Source organism: Pinus tabuliformis, chromosome 2_2, assembly GCF_031772625.1.
Source record: "Pinus tabuliformis cultivar Carrire ecotype Pingquan chromosome 2_2, CPIR1, whole genome shotgun sequence".
In the NCBI taxonomy this organism is placed as follows: Eukaryota; Viridiplantae; Streptophyta; class Pinopsida; order Pinales; family Pinaceae; genus Pinus; species Pinus tabuliformis.
The window spans coordinates 1,104,580,436-1,104,600,734 of NC_142300.1; the positions used below are offsets into that span (position 1 = coordinate 1,104,580,436).

The 20,299-nt window shown below is 39.1% G+C and overlaps 1 protein-coding gene across 6 annotated transcripts in view; it reads left to right on the top strand.

The window, feature by feature from the left end:
• Positions 1-18,874, top strand: part of LOC149197245 (phosphomevalonate kinase, peroxisomal-like) — a 257,594-nt gene extending 238,720 nt beyond the window's left edge. For all 6 annotated transcript variants that reach the window (XM_089405790.1, XM_089405789.1, XM_089405792.1 and 3 more), the window contains 2 exons: positions 18,061-18,186; positions 18,484-18,874. In XM_089405790.1, the coding sequence (XP_089261916.1) occupies positions 18,061-18,186; positions 18,484-18,753 (396 nt within the window). In that variant the 3' untranslated portion in view covers positions 18,754-18,874. The remainder of the gene's footprint in view (positions 1-18,060; positions 18,187-18,483) is intronic.
• The last annotated feature ends 1,425 nt before the right edge of the window (positions 18,875-20,299 follow it).

Genomic DNA, 20,299 nt, shown 5'->3' on the forward strand with positions numbered 1-20,299 from the left:
TTCCCTTGAGTGTGAAACCCATGCCTCAAGATCAATAATAATAAATTTATTTTTCTCATTACATTAAATACACGTCATTATGAAGACCGAACCTAGTACATATTTCAACACCTAGCTCTTGGTAAGGCTGAGGCTAGGATTTACTTGTTTTGAACTACTCTTGGGTAATGATTGGATTTGAGCTTCTTGACTCTCTGTTTGGTTACAGGGTGACACTCTTTATTTTCCATTACTTCTTGATATCTATGGCATCCCCTTTGTGGGTAATGGCACATGAATTTGAGTAAGTCCATTATGAAGGGAAGGGTGGGTAACTTCGCCCCTCTACCTAGAGTGGAACTTGAGGTTTTGGATTTGTTTTCAAGATTGAAGAAAATCTACTGTTGACCCTGAAGTGAGGTTTACAACTTCTCTATGAACTGTCCTCAATAGCTATTGCATGACATATTCTAGTCTTTCTTGTATGAGCGATCCTCTAGAACACTGCCTTTGTAGTTGAGACATGCTGAAAGTTGTTATGTTCTGTCTGAGTAATCATTTATGAAATAAAATGAGTAGACTTCTTTCATTGGAAAAAAGAATCGTCTTTCTGACATTTTCATTCTATCTTTCTCATTTACGACATAGATAAGACAAGACAAGGAGATGTAGCATGGACCTTTATTACAATAACCTAAGTTGCCTGGTTTGAATTTGTGTTCAAATTTAATAAATAAACAAAAACTAAATGGATCTTAATGACTATTTAATGAGTTTTATTAAAATAATTATATCCATCATTAAATTCACTGTTACATTCACCAAGGTTTAAGATTTGGCAAATTTTGTTTCTTTTTGAAAATTTTGCTTGAATACGGTGACTTAGACTAGATTAATGAAAGATGTGGTGAACTGTTAAAATTCGCAACTAGGGCCAATCTCCATGTGGGTCATCTTATTTATGGAAGCTGATATTTTTCATGGATCCCTCTCATCGAGAGGTGTAGGATTGATCTAAAGATCATCCGATTCCGACAAGTATTCATGGAGATATGAATTTATTTGTGTTATGAGACAATTCATCAAGGTCGGACAGCGACCAAATTGCCCCCACTTGTGCTCAACGTTTTAGTATAAAAAGAGGTGCCTTGAAGGTCATTTATAAACACACTTCTTGTGATCTCTTCCTCTCCACCTGTCTTGGGTTTTGGTGGGAGTAGAGATCCTAAGAAGACAATGCTGCCCTAATGGAGAAGATGCCCTAAAACGCAGTAATGAATATGATTCCCTAAAACGCAGTAATGAATATGATGCCCTAAAACGCAGTCATGGAGAGGATGCCCTAACTCAACGATGTCATGGAGAAGGCATGCCCTAGATCTGAAGCCATGAGAAGGAATAGTCTTGGACGTGCCCTAGCCGCAGTCAAGAGGGGCAGTAAAAGTGTAAGCCCGCAACACAGCCAAGAAAAGGGTCTTCTGTCTAAGGGAGTTTCAATGCTATCCAAGGAGCCCTAGAGGAAGCCCTAGCTGCAGAAATTAGGAGGACGTTTGCAGCCCTATGGACGCTGTTAAGAGGGATATGCCATGCCCTCATCCACTATGCTAAAAGAATCAAGGACGCAGTCAAAGGAGGTCTTAACTTGTAAAAGACTTTTCTGTCATGAGGAAGCCCTACTTCCTAAACTGCTGATCTAAATCAAGGCAGCCCTAAACGCTGTCTTTAAAAGATGTTCTAGCTGCAGTAGGAGAGTCCTAGCAGCCATTAAGGGAGAGGTATAGCTGCTGTGAAAGGAAGGTCTGATCGCAGTCATAGGAGGCCTATTTCAGCAGTCAAAAGAACCTCAACCACAGCAAGAAAGAGACTGATCAACATGTACATTTGAGAGCTGTTTCAGGGGTCAAATTAAAGGGCTGAACTGCTTGCTGGTAGGAGGTTTGAGTGAGCTCTTGCTGGAAGGATATCAGCCACTCTATAGGCTGTCATAATTATGTTCTAAGGACTGTTGTATGCCACTTGAATGCCACTGTAATAAGAAGTGAGCATAGACATAGTTCAGCCATTGTTTAGGGCTTGAAGGCTACTCTGAATTGTAAAGGTAATGATATTTCCTTGGAGATCCATTGCAGTCAAATCTGGGCAGATTACAAGGACTGTTAGGTGACTGCACCTTGGTCCTGTTAAAGGAGTCTAGCTGCTCTGCTAGGCTGTAAGCCATAGCAAGCAGCTAAGACTGGTGAGTGCAATGGCATGATGGGTGCAACATTGGGTGCAACTCAGTGATGGGAGCAGCACTGTGATGGGAGCAACACTGTGATGAGAGCAGCTCAGTGATTGAGTGCAACACAGTGACGAGTGCAGCGTGATGATAAGGTGCAGCGGCATGATGTGTGCAGCATGATGATTAAGAGCAGCAAGTTGTGTACAGCGTGATGAGGTACAGCTCAGCAGTGGAGCAGCGTGGTGCAACTCAGGAACATGGTATGATGTTGTATCATGGCACAGCACGGTGAGGTGCAGCACATGGACGAGATGCAACACAATGATAGGTGAAGGAGTCACCTTGGAGAATCAATTGAAGCAGCATGTCTTCAACTGATCTCATGTAGAGATGACCGATTCTCTTATCTAGAAAGTTGAAGTGTTGACTTATGTTGTAAATGTACTATCTCTCTCTCTCTCTCTTTGCTGAACTATTGAAGAACATATAAGAAGAATTGATCAAGGTTTTCCCCACATTGGGGTTTGTCCCTGGCTAGCGCCACATCTTGTGTCCTCTTGTCTTGCCATGTCTTCTACGACTTATGTTTATGTTCTATCTGTAGTTTACTTTAATGCTGATGTGATTGCTAATCTGGAAAAGATATTGAGCTAACTATGAAAATTGAAATAAATTGCTCTAAGCATAGAACATACCTAAATTTAACATGAACTCAACACACCTATCACATAGCTTGACTACAATAGCCATTTGAATTTTTAGGAAGTCAAAATTCTTACTTTTATTAGATCAAATGCGAATGTTGAGGATTTACATCCAACAAGTCATATGCTCTTAACCCTTGTTATTTTTTGACATCACATCTTAGTTGACAATAACTTTCCTAACTTGAAGCCTGAACCATTTCTAACCTTAAAATTGGAATGGAGACAATGGGATGAGTTTCCAACATGTCATGGATAATTGAATGACACTTTCAAGATTTCAAGAAATTAGGAAACATCACCCACACAAACACAAAATCCCTAAAGAGAAACTTAGAATTGACTCCTAGGTGTTCAACTCAACCATTCTAATCTTGGGAGTAATAAGCATGTTTTTCCTTCTAGAATGGTGTACAAAATAAAATTTTCACTAGTTATAGACTCGACAACTTTCATGACAAATATATATTCATTATTCAAATTTTACCTTGAAGGTTATGATTAAAGAGAATTTGCCTAGTTTGCTTTGATACTGTTTTGTGGTTCCTTCCTGCTATGTTGACAATGTTTCCAGACAACCTGATTGATAGTGCACTTATATTTTCCCTAGTCATGGGGCATTTTTCAATTATAAATTTCTGATAATTTTTTATTTTTCAACTTAGATGCAATAATAGAAGAAGCATTCTTAATGGTGATGCTGGCTTAATTTGTCATATGTATGCTTTTATTGGGCAATTACAGAAGCTTGGAATGCATTTTTTTTTAGAATAAGGACATTTTTCCCCTACTAGTTGTCATTTTTCTTTCTTTGTGGAATGTTCAGCATTTGCTAAAAGAATTAGTTATCATCTTCTTTTGGCTGTTGTTAGTTGAATATTGTATATTCTTGAATTCTTACCACTTGAATGAAAACTTTTAACCTGATTATTGACATGGTATCCATTTTTACTTCCTATTTCGCTTCTTGCCTAGAACCAATAGTACACGGTAGCCCTTCATCCCAACTATCATTCACCATCTTTGTGTTGAAATATGTAATTAGGCTTGGTCTTCATAATGATATGTAATCATGATTTTATGTACATGATGTAAAGTGAAAAATGAATTTATTATTTTACTTCCTATGTCGCTTCTTGCCTAGAATCAATGGTACAAGGTAGCCCTTCATCCCAATTATCATTCACCATCTTTGTGTTGAAATATGTAATTAGGTTCGGTCTTCATAATGATATGTGTAAAGTTTTGTAGATGTTCTATGCTAAGAGCAATTTCACTTTTCTCACAGCAATCATACAAGTAGATAAGCAAAATGCAGATAGAACATATAAGCAGATCTTACAGAAGACAAATCAGAAACAAGAAAAATGTATGTGTTCGTTTCGGCGGTCAACAGGATGCTTCAACCAACAAAGTCTCCTTTGGTCAGCCAGCCCAGCATGTGTCACAACAACCCTCCAACCAGTAGATGAGTCAACCCAAGTTAGTTCTACAAAAGTCAACGCTGTCCTGAAAAGTCAACGCAGGGGCAGCAAGCTAAAAGTCAACGCAGTAGCAAAACAGTCAACCCTTTGACCTCGATTTTTGTGCCAGGTAGTACGGCCTTCAAAAATCGAACCTCCCACAAGTTTTCAGCTTGTTTGGACCAAGCATTGACCAAAGTCAACGCTGGTCAAACTTCTGCGAAACCCTAGCAGCAGAAACCCTAGCAGCAGAAAAATCCTAGCAGCAGAAAAATCCTCTTCGTCCTTCCGACGTGTGGCTGAAATTCGTCCTCCAGGTAGCTCGTACTTTTAGGATGAGAGAGGAAGATGTGAGTTGTGTTGTGATCAAATTCTCTCCAACTTTTCCTGTATATATATCCATCAATGAGGGTGTGTGACATATCTGTTGGGCATGTGAGCCTACATTACAAAACTGGCTGACCTTGCACATATAATTTATTAAGAATAATAAATTCAAAATATAAGTTCTGCTCATCGGATTAAGACTATTTTTATATGGATTTTACACCTCTCAGAGAGAGGAATCCAACAAAAATATTAGCCTCTTAATCTGAGCATCAGAACATGGAGTTTGGACCTAGTTGTCCAAATTTAACACTCCCTCTCAACTAGGGAGAACTCCATCTATTAGTGCAATTAACATCGTGAGTCATCCCGCCGAAACTTGCTTTGCTGGCTTCTTTATTTCAGAACAGAAGTGGGTCAGTCACAAAGACATCATTCCCTGACTGACATAATCAGTCCAGAGGTCCCAGACCTCACAAATCTTGATCCCAGATCAAGTGGTTGGACCATGCCATCCTAGATAGAGAGTACGGCAATCTCTGATGCGTCCATCAGTCTTTGCTAATAGTCTCTAGCTTTTCCACACCTCATTGGCCAAATGAGAGGTACTTCCCATGAGCCCTGAACTCAATGGGTAGGATGCATACGGGGCACAGATTAAATGAGTGGTGAACCAGCTCAATAATCACAAGGGTGGGGCAGAAGCATTATGAGTGCTTATAGCTTCGAGAAGCTATCCCCAAAACCCCCCAGAGCTCCCAGAGCTCATCGTCCAACAGGACCCACATCATAGGGTCTTTCCACGACACCAAGACTCTCACGGAAGGTTAGGAACTTGACCTTCCCCAGGGGCTTAGTGAGAATATCCGCGACCTGCTCATCAGTTCCTATATGATCGAGCCTTACGGCGCCTCGCTGTACCATATCCCGGATAAAGTGGTACCTGATATCAATATGCTTGGATCGGTCGTGGAACACATGATTCTCAGTCATACGAATCCCACTCTGATTATCACAGAGTATTACAGTGGTATCTAGCACATGTTGGAACAGCTCACTAAAGAGCTTCCTCAACCAAACTGCTTCACAACAGGCCATACTAGCAGCAATGTATTCGGCCTCCGCGGTGCTCAAAGCCACCGACTTCTGCTTCCTGCTCATCCATGAGATCGAAGCAGAACCAAGATTGAAACAGCATCCAGATGTGCTCTTACGATCCACCACACTGCCAGCCCAATCGGCATCAGTATATCCCCGGAGTATCACACTCCCGGCAGTGTATCTCAGCCCATGGTTTATCGTGCCCCGAAGATATCTCAAAAGATTCTTGGCACCAACCCAGTGAAAATGATGAGGCTCAACCATCTGTTGACTCAAAGTATTCACTGCAAAACATATGTCCGGACGGGTGTTCACTAAGAACATCAAAGCTCCTATGAGTTGACGATACTCAGTAGGATTGGCCAAGATAGGCCTTGCAGCGCTGCCACTCAACTTCTTAAAGTTGAGTTCCATTGGTGTCGACACGGACTTACAGTCCACCATCCCAAATCTTTCCAGAAGCTTCACAATATACTTTCCTTGAGAAAGGAAAATCTCTCCAGGTCTCTGCCAGACCTCCAGGCCTAGGAAATAGTGCATCAATCCTAGGTCTTTCATCTCGAACTCAGCAGCAAGCTCCCTCTTACATTGATGAATGAGAGGGTCATCACCTGTCAGGAAGAGGTCGTTCACATACAGCACTAGAATGAGAGGCTTTCCTTCCTCAACCTTAAAGTAAAGGTTTGGATCAGCATTGCTTCGAGTGAAGCCCAGCTTCATCAAGTAACTATCCATCCTCTCATACCAAGCTCTGGGTGCTTGCTTTAACCCATAGAGGGCTTTCTTCAACCTGCAGACATAAGTGTCTCGATCTTGAACTTCAAATCCCAGAGGTTGTTCTACATACACCTCTTCCTTTATTGCACCATGCAGAAAAGCGGTCTTGACATCCATCTGATGAAGACTCCATCCTTGCGTAGCAGCAAGGGCTATGATGGATCGGATGGTGGTATATCGAGCCACAGGTGCAAATATATCGTCATAGTCAATTCCTTCCTTTTGAGAGAAGCCCCGGGTAACAAATCTTGCCTTAAACTTTTCAGCACTCCCATCAGATCCATGTTTAATCTTGTAGAGCCATTTAGCGGTGACAACAGATTTGTCCTTCGGTCTCGGGACCACATCCCAGACATCATTCTTCATAATAGCCTCATATTCTTCATGCATAGCATCCTTCCAGACTTGATCCTTGATGGCTTCCTCAAAAGATCCAGGTTCAGATTGTATAATAGTACTCATGGCAGCTAGATACCCTTGGTATCTACACGGCTTCTTGCTTTCTCGGAATGTTCCCCTTGGGGCAGCATGACCCTCAGCATCTTCGAGGGTGTCCCTGAGCCATGATGGCCTCTTTCCTCGAGAAGGGGAAGGATCAAAAGGGTCCATTGGCCCTTCAACATCAGGCATAGTCTCATCCTGGGGTTCTTCCAGATTTCCAGGTCTTTCTTCATGGTTTTCTTCAGATCTAGGAAGATCTACTACTTTCTTCAGGGAAGCATCTTCGTCAAAAGTGACATCATGGCTTATCTCTACTTCCCTTTGACCAGGTACATAGACTCTATATGCCTTAGAAGTCTTACTGTAGCCCACAAACATTCCTTTCTTCCCAGTAGCATCCAGCTTACTTCTCTTTTCTTTCGGCACATGAAAATAGACAGGACATCCAAAAATTCTAAAATGTGAGACATCAGGTTTCTTACCAGAGAAAACCTCTTCGGGAGTTTTGGAGTCCAAAGCGGAATGAGGGCATCGGTTTTGAATGTACACAACAGTATTTGCAGCTTCTCCCCACAGAAACTTTGGAAGACCCTGGTCACATAGCATGGCACGGGCAACTTCCACAATAGTCCTATTCTTGCGTTCAGCAACACCATTCTGCTCAGGAGTATATGTAGTGGTAGTCTCCCTCTTAATGCCAGCTTCTCTGCAAAAGTCTTTGAACTCATTTGACTCATATTCAGTGCCATTGTCAGTCCTCAAAATCTTGATCTTCTTTCCGGTCATATTTTCCACCAAGGCTTTGAAGGTACGGAACCACATGAAAGCCTCATCCTTCTTCTTCAAGAAGTATATCCAGGTTTTGCGAGAGAAGTCATCAGTAAATGTCATATAGTAAGAACATCCCCCCAGGGATGTTACAGGCAACATACCGGAAAGATCAGAATGGACCAGTTGCAATATCTCAGATGTCTTTGTGACACTTGAGGGGAAAGGTCCCCTTGTATGTTTTCCTTCAGCACAGCCCTTACATACACCTTTATGATTATTTCCAAAATCAGGCATCCCTGTCACCACCTTCCTTGCTTCGGGAAGAGCCTTGTAATGAAGGTGTCCAAATCTTCGGTGCCATAGTTCGGTTTGACGGATAGTATCACAAGTCATAGCTCCCAACGGACTCCCTCCAACCTGGTAGAGTGTACCAACTCTAAAACCAATTGAGATAGCTTCCTTGAAGCTCTTCTTCCACATGAGTACCTTTCCATCAGAGAAAGTTACATTGAAACCTTTGTCTTCCATGGCAGATACAGACACAAGGTTTTTCTTCAATTTGGATACATAGAGTACATCTTGTAGATGGAGGACTTGTCCTTGAGACAAGTGGAGGGTCACAGTCCCGGTCCCTTTCACAGGATAAGTGGCATTATCCCCAAGGATAATTTCTAGATTAGTATCCCTTTCAACCATGTCAGAAAGTGCTTCCTTGAATCCGGTGATGTGTCTTGAGGCACCACTATCGATTAGCCAGACATCCATAGTGTCGGGCGGAGATGCAGCTGAGAGAGCAGATATTAGAATATACTCATTTCTTTTATTAACAACATTAGACTCCTCATACCTGGTATTTCTGGTCCTTTTAGAAGGTGGATTGTTTCCTTCAAAGTGAGCCTTCCTCTTTCCTTTGGATTTGTCATTTCTTCGATTCCCATTCCTTCGGTTGTTGTTGTTGTCGTCACTATCGGGAGAATTCTTCTGGAAGGGGCATTCTCTAGCATAGTGTCCAGTCCTATGGCAGGTGAAACATTTACCCTTCTTCTTTTGAGTCTTAGTCCTTCCTTTGTCCTTGGAACCACCAGAGTTCTTCTTTCGGGAATGAGCAACATAGGGAGCATTTCTTTCATTATCAAATTCCTTCATCCTTGTTTCTTCTTGCATACATTTAGACAGAAGCTCATCAAAGTTAGGGATGGTATTATTGTTGAGAATGGTAGTTGTGAATACTTGCCATTCATATGGAAGTCCTCCAAGTGCGGTGAGAACCATCTCACGATCAGCTATTGTCTCCCCAATAGCTAGCAGATTGTTCCTGGTTTCGGTCAACTTCATAAAGAAAGTTTGAATAGACTCGTCTCGGCCCTTCTTCATATTCTTCAACTTGTTCTTGAGGAATAGCACTTGGTTCACATTGTTTACTCGGAACATAAGTATCAGTTTGTCATACATCTCCTTGGATGTGCCTAGTTCAGATATGTAGGCAACCAGACTCTTATTTATGGATTCCCTAATCAGCAGTTTGCTCTGATTTCTCCCTTCTTATACTTGTGTTTAACAACAGCAGAGGCATTTGATGGAGGTTCTTGAATCTTCCCTGTCACATGATCTAGGAGATCATGATCTTCTAATTTGAGATCTAATAACATCTTCCAGGCATGGAAGTCATCACTTCCAGTCAGCTTGTCATTCTCCCTGAATTCAAGCTTAGAGGAATCCATTTCCTTCGATGATGATTGCTATAGATAGAGTTTGTCTTCTCCTCAGCTCTGATACCATGTAAAGTTTTGTAGATGTTCTATGCTAAGAGCAATTTCACTTTTCTCACAGCAATCATACAAGTAGATAAGCAAAATGCAGATAGAACATATAAGCAGATCTTACAAAAGACAAATCAGAAACAAGAAAAATGTATGTGTTCGTTTCGGCGGTCAACAGGATGCTTCAACCAACAAAGTCTCCTTTGGTCAGCCAGCCCAGCATGTGTCACAACAACCCTCCAACCAGTAGATGAGTCAACCCAAGTCAGTTCTACAAAAGTCAACGCTGTCCTGAAAAGTCAACGCAGGGGCAGCAAGCTAAAAGTCAACGCAGTAGCAAAACGGTCAACCCTTTGACCTCGATTTTTGTGCCAGGTAGTACGGCCTTCAAAAATCGAACCTCCCACAAGTTTTCAGCTTGTTTGGACCAAGCGTTGACCAAAGTCAACGCTGGTCAAACTTCCGCGAAACCCTAGCAGCAGAAACCCTAGCAGCAGAAAAATCCTAGCAGCAGAAAAATCCTCTTCGTCCTTCCCACGTGTGGCTGAAATTCGTCCTCCAGGTAGCTCGTACTTTTAGGATGAGAGAGGAAGATGTGAGTTGTGTTGTGATCAAATTCTCTCCAACTTTTCCTGTATATATATCCATCAATGAGGGTGTGTGACACATCGGTTGGGCATGTGAGCCTACATTACAAAACTGGCTGACCTTGCACATATAATTTATTAAGAATAATAAACTCAAAATATAAGTTCTGCTCATCGGATTAAGACTATTTTTATATGGATTTTACACCTCTCAGAGAGAGGAATCCAACAAAAATATTAGCCTCTTAATCTGAGCATCAGAACATGGAGTTTGGACCTAGTTGTCCAAATTTAACAATATGTAATCATGATTTTATGTACTTGATGTTAAGAGAAAAATGAATTTATTATTTTACTTTCAATGTCGCTTCTTGCCTAGAATCAATGGTACAAGGTAGCCCTTCATCCCAACTATCATTCACCATCTTTGTGTTGAAATATGTAATTAGGTTCGGTCTTCATAATGATATGTAATCATGATTTTATGTACTTGATGTAAAGAGAAAAATGAATTTATTATTTTACTTCCTATGTTGCTTCTTGCCTAGAATCAATGGTACAAGGTAGCCCTTCATCCCAACTATCATTCACCATCTTTGGGTTGAAATATGTAATTAGGTTTGGTCTTCATAATGATATGTAATCATTATTTTATGTACTTCATGTAAAGAGAAAAATGATTTTATTATTGTTGTCCTTGAGGCATGGGTTTCATGCTCAAAAGAAATTTATTTTATAGATCAAGCTTTCATTGAGAGCTTCTAGGGCTTGTTATTTAATCTACAAGTCAATTGAGTCATTGTCATGTATGAAAGACCCTTCTTGGGCATGTTACATATTGTAAAGAAAAATTATTTGAGTCAAAGTTGAGTCAAAAGACCCTCCAAGACCTCGTCATGGTGCAAAGATCAAGTCAACCTATATGAAGGGACAAGTCGGCCTAAGATAGCAATTTGTACCCCTCAAAAGCCTATATATAAGAAGGAACTCAACCTCATTTGGACACACTCACAAACAAGTTCGATCTCCTTAAGATAGAAGTTGGAAAAGGACAAAGAAAAAGAAGAACAAGATCGAAGTTTTGGGCCTCTCTCTCTTTCTTGTGGTAGGATTTCTATAGTTATTGGGCAAGACGAAATTCTGAAGCTGCATTGAATCTGTGAAGCTGTAGCTAGGTTGAAGCTGTGAAAGGTCGAAGTTGCAGTAGAATTTGTTGGACGAAGTTGCAAAAGAATCTGCTGGAGGGGTTGAAGTTGCAGAAGTATTGTTGGGTAGAAGAATCTACTGGAAGTCGAAGTTGCAGAAGTATTGTTGAGGCACGTGTAGAAGGAAAGCTCGTCAAGGTACTTGGTCTTGGAGGGTCTTGGTTAAGGCTCATAGGTCTTGGAATTCGTCAATTGAAGATTCTATAAGAAGAGAAGAATTCTTGTGGGTTTTCCTCTCAACTGTAGAGGTTTTGGCCCTGGCTGATCGCGTATATCTTATGTCCTCTTGTCTCACTATTCTTTATGGTTTGGTAGCTGTTTGATGAAAATAACACAATAATAATTAAGTTGTAGAGAAATCTAACTAAGGTAAGCAAAAATACATCACAAACAATTATCAGAGTAAGAGAAATCACTTATCTTGCTGCTCCTAGATTTCTCAACATGGTTTCAGAGCTAATGTGACAAGGCAAGAAAGAGCAGCTCAAAGAAGGACACTCAAGGTCGAAGCACAAGAAAATCATCAAGAGCATCAATCTTCAAGAAGGACCACTTCAAGCACTCTTGAGAAGCTCACATCATCATTACAAAGAAGAGATCTACAAGACCCTACCTCCACTCAAAGAAGGACTACTCATTGAAGCATCTTGAAGTGAAAGGTAAGCAAGAAAGGGTGTTGTCATCATCATGAAGGAATCAAGGTGATCTCCCTCTTTTTGAAGGATCACTTTTGAAGGAAGACATCTTCATCAAAGAAGACACCTTCTATTGACATCATTATCAAAAATAAAGAAGGCATGAAGTTGAAGATATTGTCATCAAGAAGCATCTTGTAATGACCTTCTCGAATTACATATACAACATTATTATTAGCATGCATACGAGGCATGCATATGATTGCTACATATGCATGCATTGCACTAGCATAATTACTAATTGGTTATGAAGAGTGTCTTAATATGGATAAATGAATTAATAATAAATTAAGTACCTAACTATCATGAATTTCATGAATGTATTAAGTCCAAAATTATATGATAAAACTTAATGAATTTATTAAATCCATTAATTAATAAGCTCATTCCATAATAAGCTTTAATTAAACAAACCACTATACTTACTTTGGTATAACACCGAATGTATAATTGAATTAAACTCAAATGGAAATATAATAATTTATTAATTATTCAATGAAACTTATTGACTTTAATGAATAATATCACATATATGTGGTTTGTGATATATAAGATTTGGACAAATAATTGACATTAATGTGTATAATCATATATATAGATAATATTTGTGAGACATTGGGTATTGATGTCCATCATCATAAAACTTATTTAATAAATTCATTATAATAAAGTTACAAGTCATTTAATATATAAAACAGAAAACATTGTAAAATAATGAAGACAATGACTGCCAAACAAATCATAAAGGAAACTACTGGTGGCAGGTAGCCGAGAGGAGTGGAAAGGATAGGATGATTCTAGAATAGCTTGGGAGCTCGGATGGGGCAGGGCATGACTATTAAAGTTGCAAACTTATAAATGTTCAAAACTCAATTTTAAAGTGTCCTCACATCAAACGAAAATTTAATTACGGGATGCAACACACAATTATACTAATCACTAAATTATTGATGTGCTCTAAAAACATAACTTGGGGACGAAGTTTTTTGAAGGTGTATGTAATGACCTTCTCGAATTACAGATAGAACATTATTATTAGCATACATACGAGGCATGCATATGATAGCTACATATGCATGCATTGCATGCACTGCACTAGTATAACTACTTATTGGTTATGAAGAGTGTCTAAATATGGATAAATGAATTAATAATAAATTAAGTACCTAACTATCATGAATTTCATGAATGTATTAAGTCCAAATTTCTATGATAAAATTTAATGAATTTATTAAATCCATTAATTAATAAGCTCATTCCATAATAAGATTTAATTAAACAAATCACTATACTTACTTAAGGGTTCAATCACTAAACCTCCAAAGGAAGAAGCACAAGCCTTAGCAAAATATATGAAGGGGGAAGTAAGGGCTCAAAGGATTCTTATAGAATCTATCAAGGATCCCCTCATACCTTATTTATCAAAATTGGAGACATCAAAAGAAATATATGAGAAACTAGTAGAATTGTTCTCCATAAGTACTGTTGGAGAAGTGATATCCTTAAGAAATGAGCTATAGAAAATGAAGATTTCAAAGGAAGATGGAATAGCCTCATACTTTATGAGGGTGTTAGAAATAAGAGACCAACTACAAGAGTTGGGAGAAATAATGTCTGATAAAGAAATAACCACCATAGTGCTCAATGCATTACCAAAGAAATGGGGCAACTTTACATGAAGTCTCTATGGAAAGAAGGAAGCTACTCCATTCCGTGTACTTTGGTGATTGTGTAAGATTGAAGAAACCAGGCTGAAGGCAAAAGGCGATGTAGGATCAAACGAGAAAGTTCAAGCGTTTGCTGCCATGGCTAGGAAGAAAGGAAAATTTGGAAGGTTTGGTTCTCAGAAAAAGATCAAGAAGGATATGTCGAAAATCCAATCTATGGCTGTCATGAATATGGGCACTACACTAGAAACTAACCTAAACTCAAGAAGGAAAACAAAAAAAGAGGAAGGGAAGAATCCTGTGTCACCGAAGAAGTGGAAGAAGCTGAAAAGAAGAAATATAAGTAGGAAGTAGAAGATTTCTACTATGATTGAGATAATCTCCTCCACCAAATTCTTTTCAGTTTTAGTAAAATACAACTATCATGGTAGGAAACATTATAAGCATAATAGGATCCATCTTTTTAGTGGATGGCATAATAATAGCATACAATTGAAGCAAGAGCTCATGACATCATTATAAAAAGCTTGAAAGATAGCTGAAGTAGAAGTCTATAGCAGTCATCAGAAGAAGGAAGGAGCTCTTGGTAACCTCATTGAAAGCATAAGTAGTACTTATGGGTAGAAGAAAGTCATCTAGCATAGAGTTCATCATACATCATCATCATCATTAGGAAGGAGCATTTGCAGGATGAGGATAATCAAGATCCTCCATTGGAATCTTCATTAGAAGGTTCACCTCTCTTGGAAGAAGCAGGTGTCTCACGAAAAATTCCACCTTGTATGGGATTCATTGTTTGGAAGAATAATGGTATGGTGACAAAGGAGTGTAGCATGTCAAGATGGTCGAAATACTCTCAATGAAAGAAGGGGAGCTGCTAAAGGAGGCCTAGATGAACAAAAGAAGGAAAGAGGTATGTATGCATGTATTTGATTGAGTCATGTTGTCATATGGTTGCATGGGTAAATGCTCTATCTCATGAGCATGATCAAAGACAAGGTATCTCCTTCTTTGGAAAGATGCATGAAGGCATGGTTCACTTATTGTCTAGATATAATCAACATAATATGTCCTCATATGGAATATGAAATGGTTGACAAAAATGAAGGAACTATGGATGGAAGTTCCTGGGGAGCAATATGTGAAGAAAGAAAGTAGAGATCATGAAAAGTGCAACTATGGTCACATAGAAAAGGAAATCAACCTCCGATGACTAGAAGAATTGACCATGACATCTCAATAGAGAAGGCATGAAGACCCTGATAAGGTCTGTAAAGAAAGGAGACCCTTGACATTGAAAGTCTTGGAGATGTGTTTATAAATGTACAAGATGTTGATGTTGCAAGCACGCAGATGTCATGATGTAAGGCCATCACAAAAGGTAATTTTGATTTAATGTTCATTTTGATTTTTGAACAACATTTGGATGGATTGATACAGGGCTACCAAAAGAGAGTTGTAGATGTCACCTACAACTAGCACTCATGTGGTCGGATGAAAGAGCCTAAAGAAAACATGACTTGAAATAGGTAGGTAGTTGTATAAAGAAAATCCAAAGGTGGATTAGAAGATCACTTTCTGATGAAAATGATGGCATGACTGACATGGTTCGTGAAGGAAAGTGATGGATGGTCGATGCCCTATGAAGAAATCCCAAAAGATGAAGGCTCCATGATGATAAAGATGAAATTCTTGACATCAAAAGGAGGAGCTCTCCTAGCAGCTGATAGTACCATGATCTCCACCAAAGCGCTGTTGTTGGAAAACAAGTTCCTGGTTAAGAGGGAGCTTGGACAAGTCCCTGGTCAAGAGGGAGCTTGGGTACATTCCTCTATAGGAATGGGTATATCCTCCCTAGTTGAAGAGGGAAAGATAGACACGTCATTCTTGTCTTCATATTGTGAAGAAAGAATGGAGGATTGGGTAAGCATCTGGTATCCGATACTCTTTAAAGATGAGGTAGGGCATTCAAGATAAGAGTAGTCGTAGAGGAATGATATTCTTTGAGGACTGTGAATCCAAGATAAGAATAGTCCTCGAAGGACATAACCTGTGAACACCCGGGTGGGGTATGTACCTTGAGAGACAATGATGATGGTGTCTATCAGTCATTCTTCTCTCCAGCATTGTGCTCTGATCTTGTGGAGAGATAGAGTTGTTAGTCAAGGCCTTTCTATGTGAAATGTTGGTTGATGTAATGCTAAACAGATGGCTTACCAATCCGACTCTTCTTATGAGAATTCTTCAGATTAAGAATGTCCAAGTACCTTGTATGGATTATGAATATCTCCCTAGGTAAGAGGGAGTGTTGAAATATGTAACTAGGTTCAGTCTTCATAATGACATATGTAATCATGATTTTATGTACTTGACGTAAAGAGAAATAAATTTGTTATTGTTGTCCTTGAGGCATGGGTTTCTTGCTCAAAAGAAATTTATTTTATAGGTCAAGCTCCCATTGAGAGATTCTAGGGCTTGTTATTTAATCTACATGTCAATTGAGTCATTGTCATGTATGGAAGACCCTTCTTGGGCATGTTACATATTCTAAAGAAAAAATATTTGAGTCAAAGTTTGAGTCAAAAGAACCTCCAAGACCTCGTCATGGCGCAAAGATTAAGTTGGCCTACATGAAGGGACAAGTCGGCCTAAAGATAACAATTCGTACCCCTCAAAAGCCTATATATAAAAAGGAACTCGACCTCATTTGGACACACTCACAAACACGTTCGATCTCCTTAAGATAGAAGCTAGAAAAGGATGAAGAAGAACAAGAAGAACAAGATTGAAGTTTTGGGCCTCTCTCTCTCTCTCTTGTGTTAGGGTTTCGACAATTATTGGGCAAGACGAAATTCTGACGCTGCATCGAAGCTGTGAAGATACATCGAAGCTGGGAAGATGCATCGAAGTTGTCCAGATGCATCGAAGCTGTGACGCTGCAACTAGGTTGAAGCTGTGAATCTGCTGGAGTGGTCAAAGTTGCAGTAGAATCTGTTGGACGAAGTTGCAAAAGAATCTGCTAGAGGGGTCGAAGTTGTAGAAGAATTGTTGGGGAGAAGAATTTGTTGGAAGTTGAAATCACAGGAGTTGCTGAGGAATTGGTAGAAGGAAAGCTCGTTAAGGTACTTGGTCTTGGAGGGTCTTGGTCAAGGGTCATAGGTCTTGGAATTTGTCAATTGAAGATTCCATAAGAAGAGAAGAATTCTTGTGGGTTTTCCTCTCAACTGGAGAGGTTTTGGCCCTGGCTGATCGCCTATATCTTGTGTCCTTTTGTCTCATTGTTCTTTATGGTTTGGTAGTTGTTTGATGAAAAGAACACAATAATAATTAAGTTGAAGAAGAATCTAATTAAGATAAGCAAAAATACATCACAAGCAGTTATCAAAGTAAGAGAAATCACCTATCTTGCTGCCCCTAGATTTCTCAACAATGTGGCTATTATCATTCTGCCTTTACATCATGCTACAACAGAAGCAAAACATAACAACTTTAAGACTGCCAAGTTCCCAACCAAGAATCCAGGACTTGCCTTCCCAATATCCATGTCCAAAAAAATGAGCTGATATGATGCCTTATTTGTGCAGGCAATGATATTCATGTCAGATGAAGGAAGTGGTGATATTTTCCAAGTGCTCATTAATAATTTCCATACACTAATGTAATGGTCAGGAAATTTCACATGCTATATTTATAGAATTAAGAATACCTACTATGTTATGCAAATAGGCAAACTTACAGGTCGAGGATTTATTTTTCACAATGGGGCCCACTATGGATTTCATGGCACATGTTTGGATCTTTCCTTTATCAATTGCATGATTAAATTAGCTATAACAAACAACACAAACAGCTTTTAACTTATTTGAAAACATTTATATTGGTTGCCATATGGTTAATAAAACTTCTCTTTTTTGTGGTTAAAAATATCGTTCATCAAATCATTACATACTTGTTGCAGTAAAATGGTGTGCAAAATTGTTGCCCTTGTGATAAATTTTGAAACATGCAAAGTACACCATCAGGCCATAGAAAGAACAAAAGCGAAAAATCATCAATAACAAGCAGCTGCAGTACTAGAGGAGGATCCTTGCCATCTTTTTTTCTCCATGTGCCTCAGGATCACTGCTTCTGGTGGAGGTTCCAACTCCACCCATCATTTTCCTTGAGTAGGGATCTTCAGGCTATTGAATAAAAATGGTGCCAAAATCTGATAGATCTCACCATTATCTCCCCTTTCCTTTCTTTGTTCTTAGGTCTAGATTTATGCCTCTGAAATTCCCTATTCAAGCATTTGATATTATTGTTACTTTTATCGAAAAATTTCATCCAGAGGTCTCAGTTGTGCTTAACTGTTCCATGCAGTGGATGGACAATGAAAACTATGGTTCTAGTGAACAAACAGTTGTCAAAGCCCTGTTGGGAGCAAGGCAAGCTCTGTTGGAGGTTAGAAGTACTTTGAGACGGATTGGAGAAGCCGCAGGAGTTCCAGTATGTACCTCTACTCTGTTTCTTTCACTGCAATTACCATGAGTTATCATTTGAAACAGGTCCTATCTTTTTTGTACTTTGATTTATTAGACAGATAGAGCTGTCATCTAACCCTCGTTGTAAGTGCATAGGAATGTTTATCAAGAAACATTGCTAGAGATGTCTATGTAGATACTTGTAATCATTTTTGTCAGTAGTTATTATCAATGATTGCTTAGACAGTATCCATTAATACTTATCAATATGACCCAAGGATACATGTTGATGGTGGTTTTCTCTTATGATTTTTCTATGCAGATTGAACCTGAACCTCAGACTCGTATTTTAGACATCACCATGAATATGGAAGGTGTTCTTCTGGCAGGTGTTCCTGGTGCAGGAGGTTTTGATGCATTATTTGCAATCACACTTGGGAGCTCTGCCAGGGATCGTGTTGCACATGCATGGAGTACAAATGGTGTGTTACCACTTTTGGTAGCCGAAGATCCAAAGGGTGTTACTCTAGAGGATGGTGACCCTAGAGAAAAAGAAATTGCTTCTGGGATTCATTCCATAAAGCTTGAATAAGATTTTTGTACCAGCATATGCCTCATAATTATTCATTAGAAAACTTGATATGACTGATAATCAGTCATTAAAAAATTGTGATCTCTTGCATATAGATTAAAAGCTTTCATGGTTGACTCAAGTTATGGCCTTTTTCATCTGTCTTAGGTTCTTAGCTCATAGGCAAGGATAAATTCTTAATCATCTTCTATTTTTTTATTTAACCATGGTGAATCAGTAATATTTTGGAGTAATCTGGGCGAGGCCCAGGATCAAACCTTCCAGCTGTCCTTATAACACCAAGAGTATATCCAACAGCCTACAAGCCAGATATACCAATAACATATGCCTTAACAAGAGACGAGACATCCCAAACCCCCCCACAAGGGAGGAATCTCTATCCCCATTTAACCATTATAGGACATGTCATTAATCCCTTATCTCCTTTGTTAAACGGTTTTAAGACACATGTCGCTGACTCACTAGCCCCTTATCCATTATGGGGTTAACCATTAATGCCTTATCTCCTTTGTTGATCCCTGCCTCAGTCTTCCTTCATTCAGCTATCTGCATCAACTCTTACTCCCCTTCCTAATCCTTTTCTTTCCCTTTGTTGCAACTGTAGATTGAGCACTTAAAATGATGTACTACCCACTTTTGCAGAGTTGAAGGTCAAGTACCAGATCGATACAATTTTACCTACAAGATCACACTTTTCGCTGTTATTGACATTTTGCCATAGGCTCAGCAGAATTTGGTGCAAGGATTAGGGTGATTTAGCATGATCAACTATTCCAGACTAAATTAAATCAAAACAATAAGATCAAAGCAAATTTAAGTAGCCTTATGTAGATTCTTTAACTTCCATTTAGGATCCTTAAGAGAGGAATAAATTCGCCTAGAGCTATCAAACTTTAGCTGACCTTAACCTTAATATAGTAAGACAGTGGAAAATTACCAAATCTCATAAGCACCTACTCTAAAGTTAATGAGCAATGTGAAATAGGCCTTATTTATATTGCTGGAGAAAGCCATTGTCCGTTTACGTGTAGAAGTGGTTTAGTGTCTGGTAGTCATATATATTACAGTTGGACTAGTATAATACGATGAATGGGAAGTCTTCAAGCCAATTTAACATGAAGCAACAATCTCGTTTTAAAATCTGAGGAACTTCGATATATGTCATGTATTCTTTAGAAAATTTTCATGTCCATCTAGGGCTTTTCTTCTTCGCTTTCCATTTAAAAAGAATTGGCTATTGTTTACAGCTTATTTCCTTTTCTACCTCATCATCGCAGAGGATCCATTCACACCACTTTCATCTCTATTTTGGAAGCGACAACGAAATCATGTATTTCCTTTTGACTGCTGCTTGTTAGGATTGCCAAAATTAGGAGTATTTAGTGCGTGAAATGTCTGGACAGAGCATATTATTTGTATTGTTATGAACAGGGAGAAATTCATCTCTATTTTGGAAGCGACAATGAAATCATGTATTTCCTTTTGACTGCTGCTTGTTAGGATTGCCAAAATTAGGAGTATTTAGTGCGTGACATGTCTGGACAGA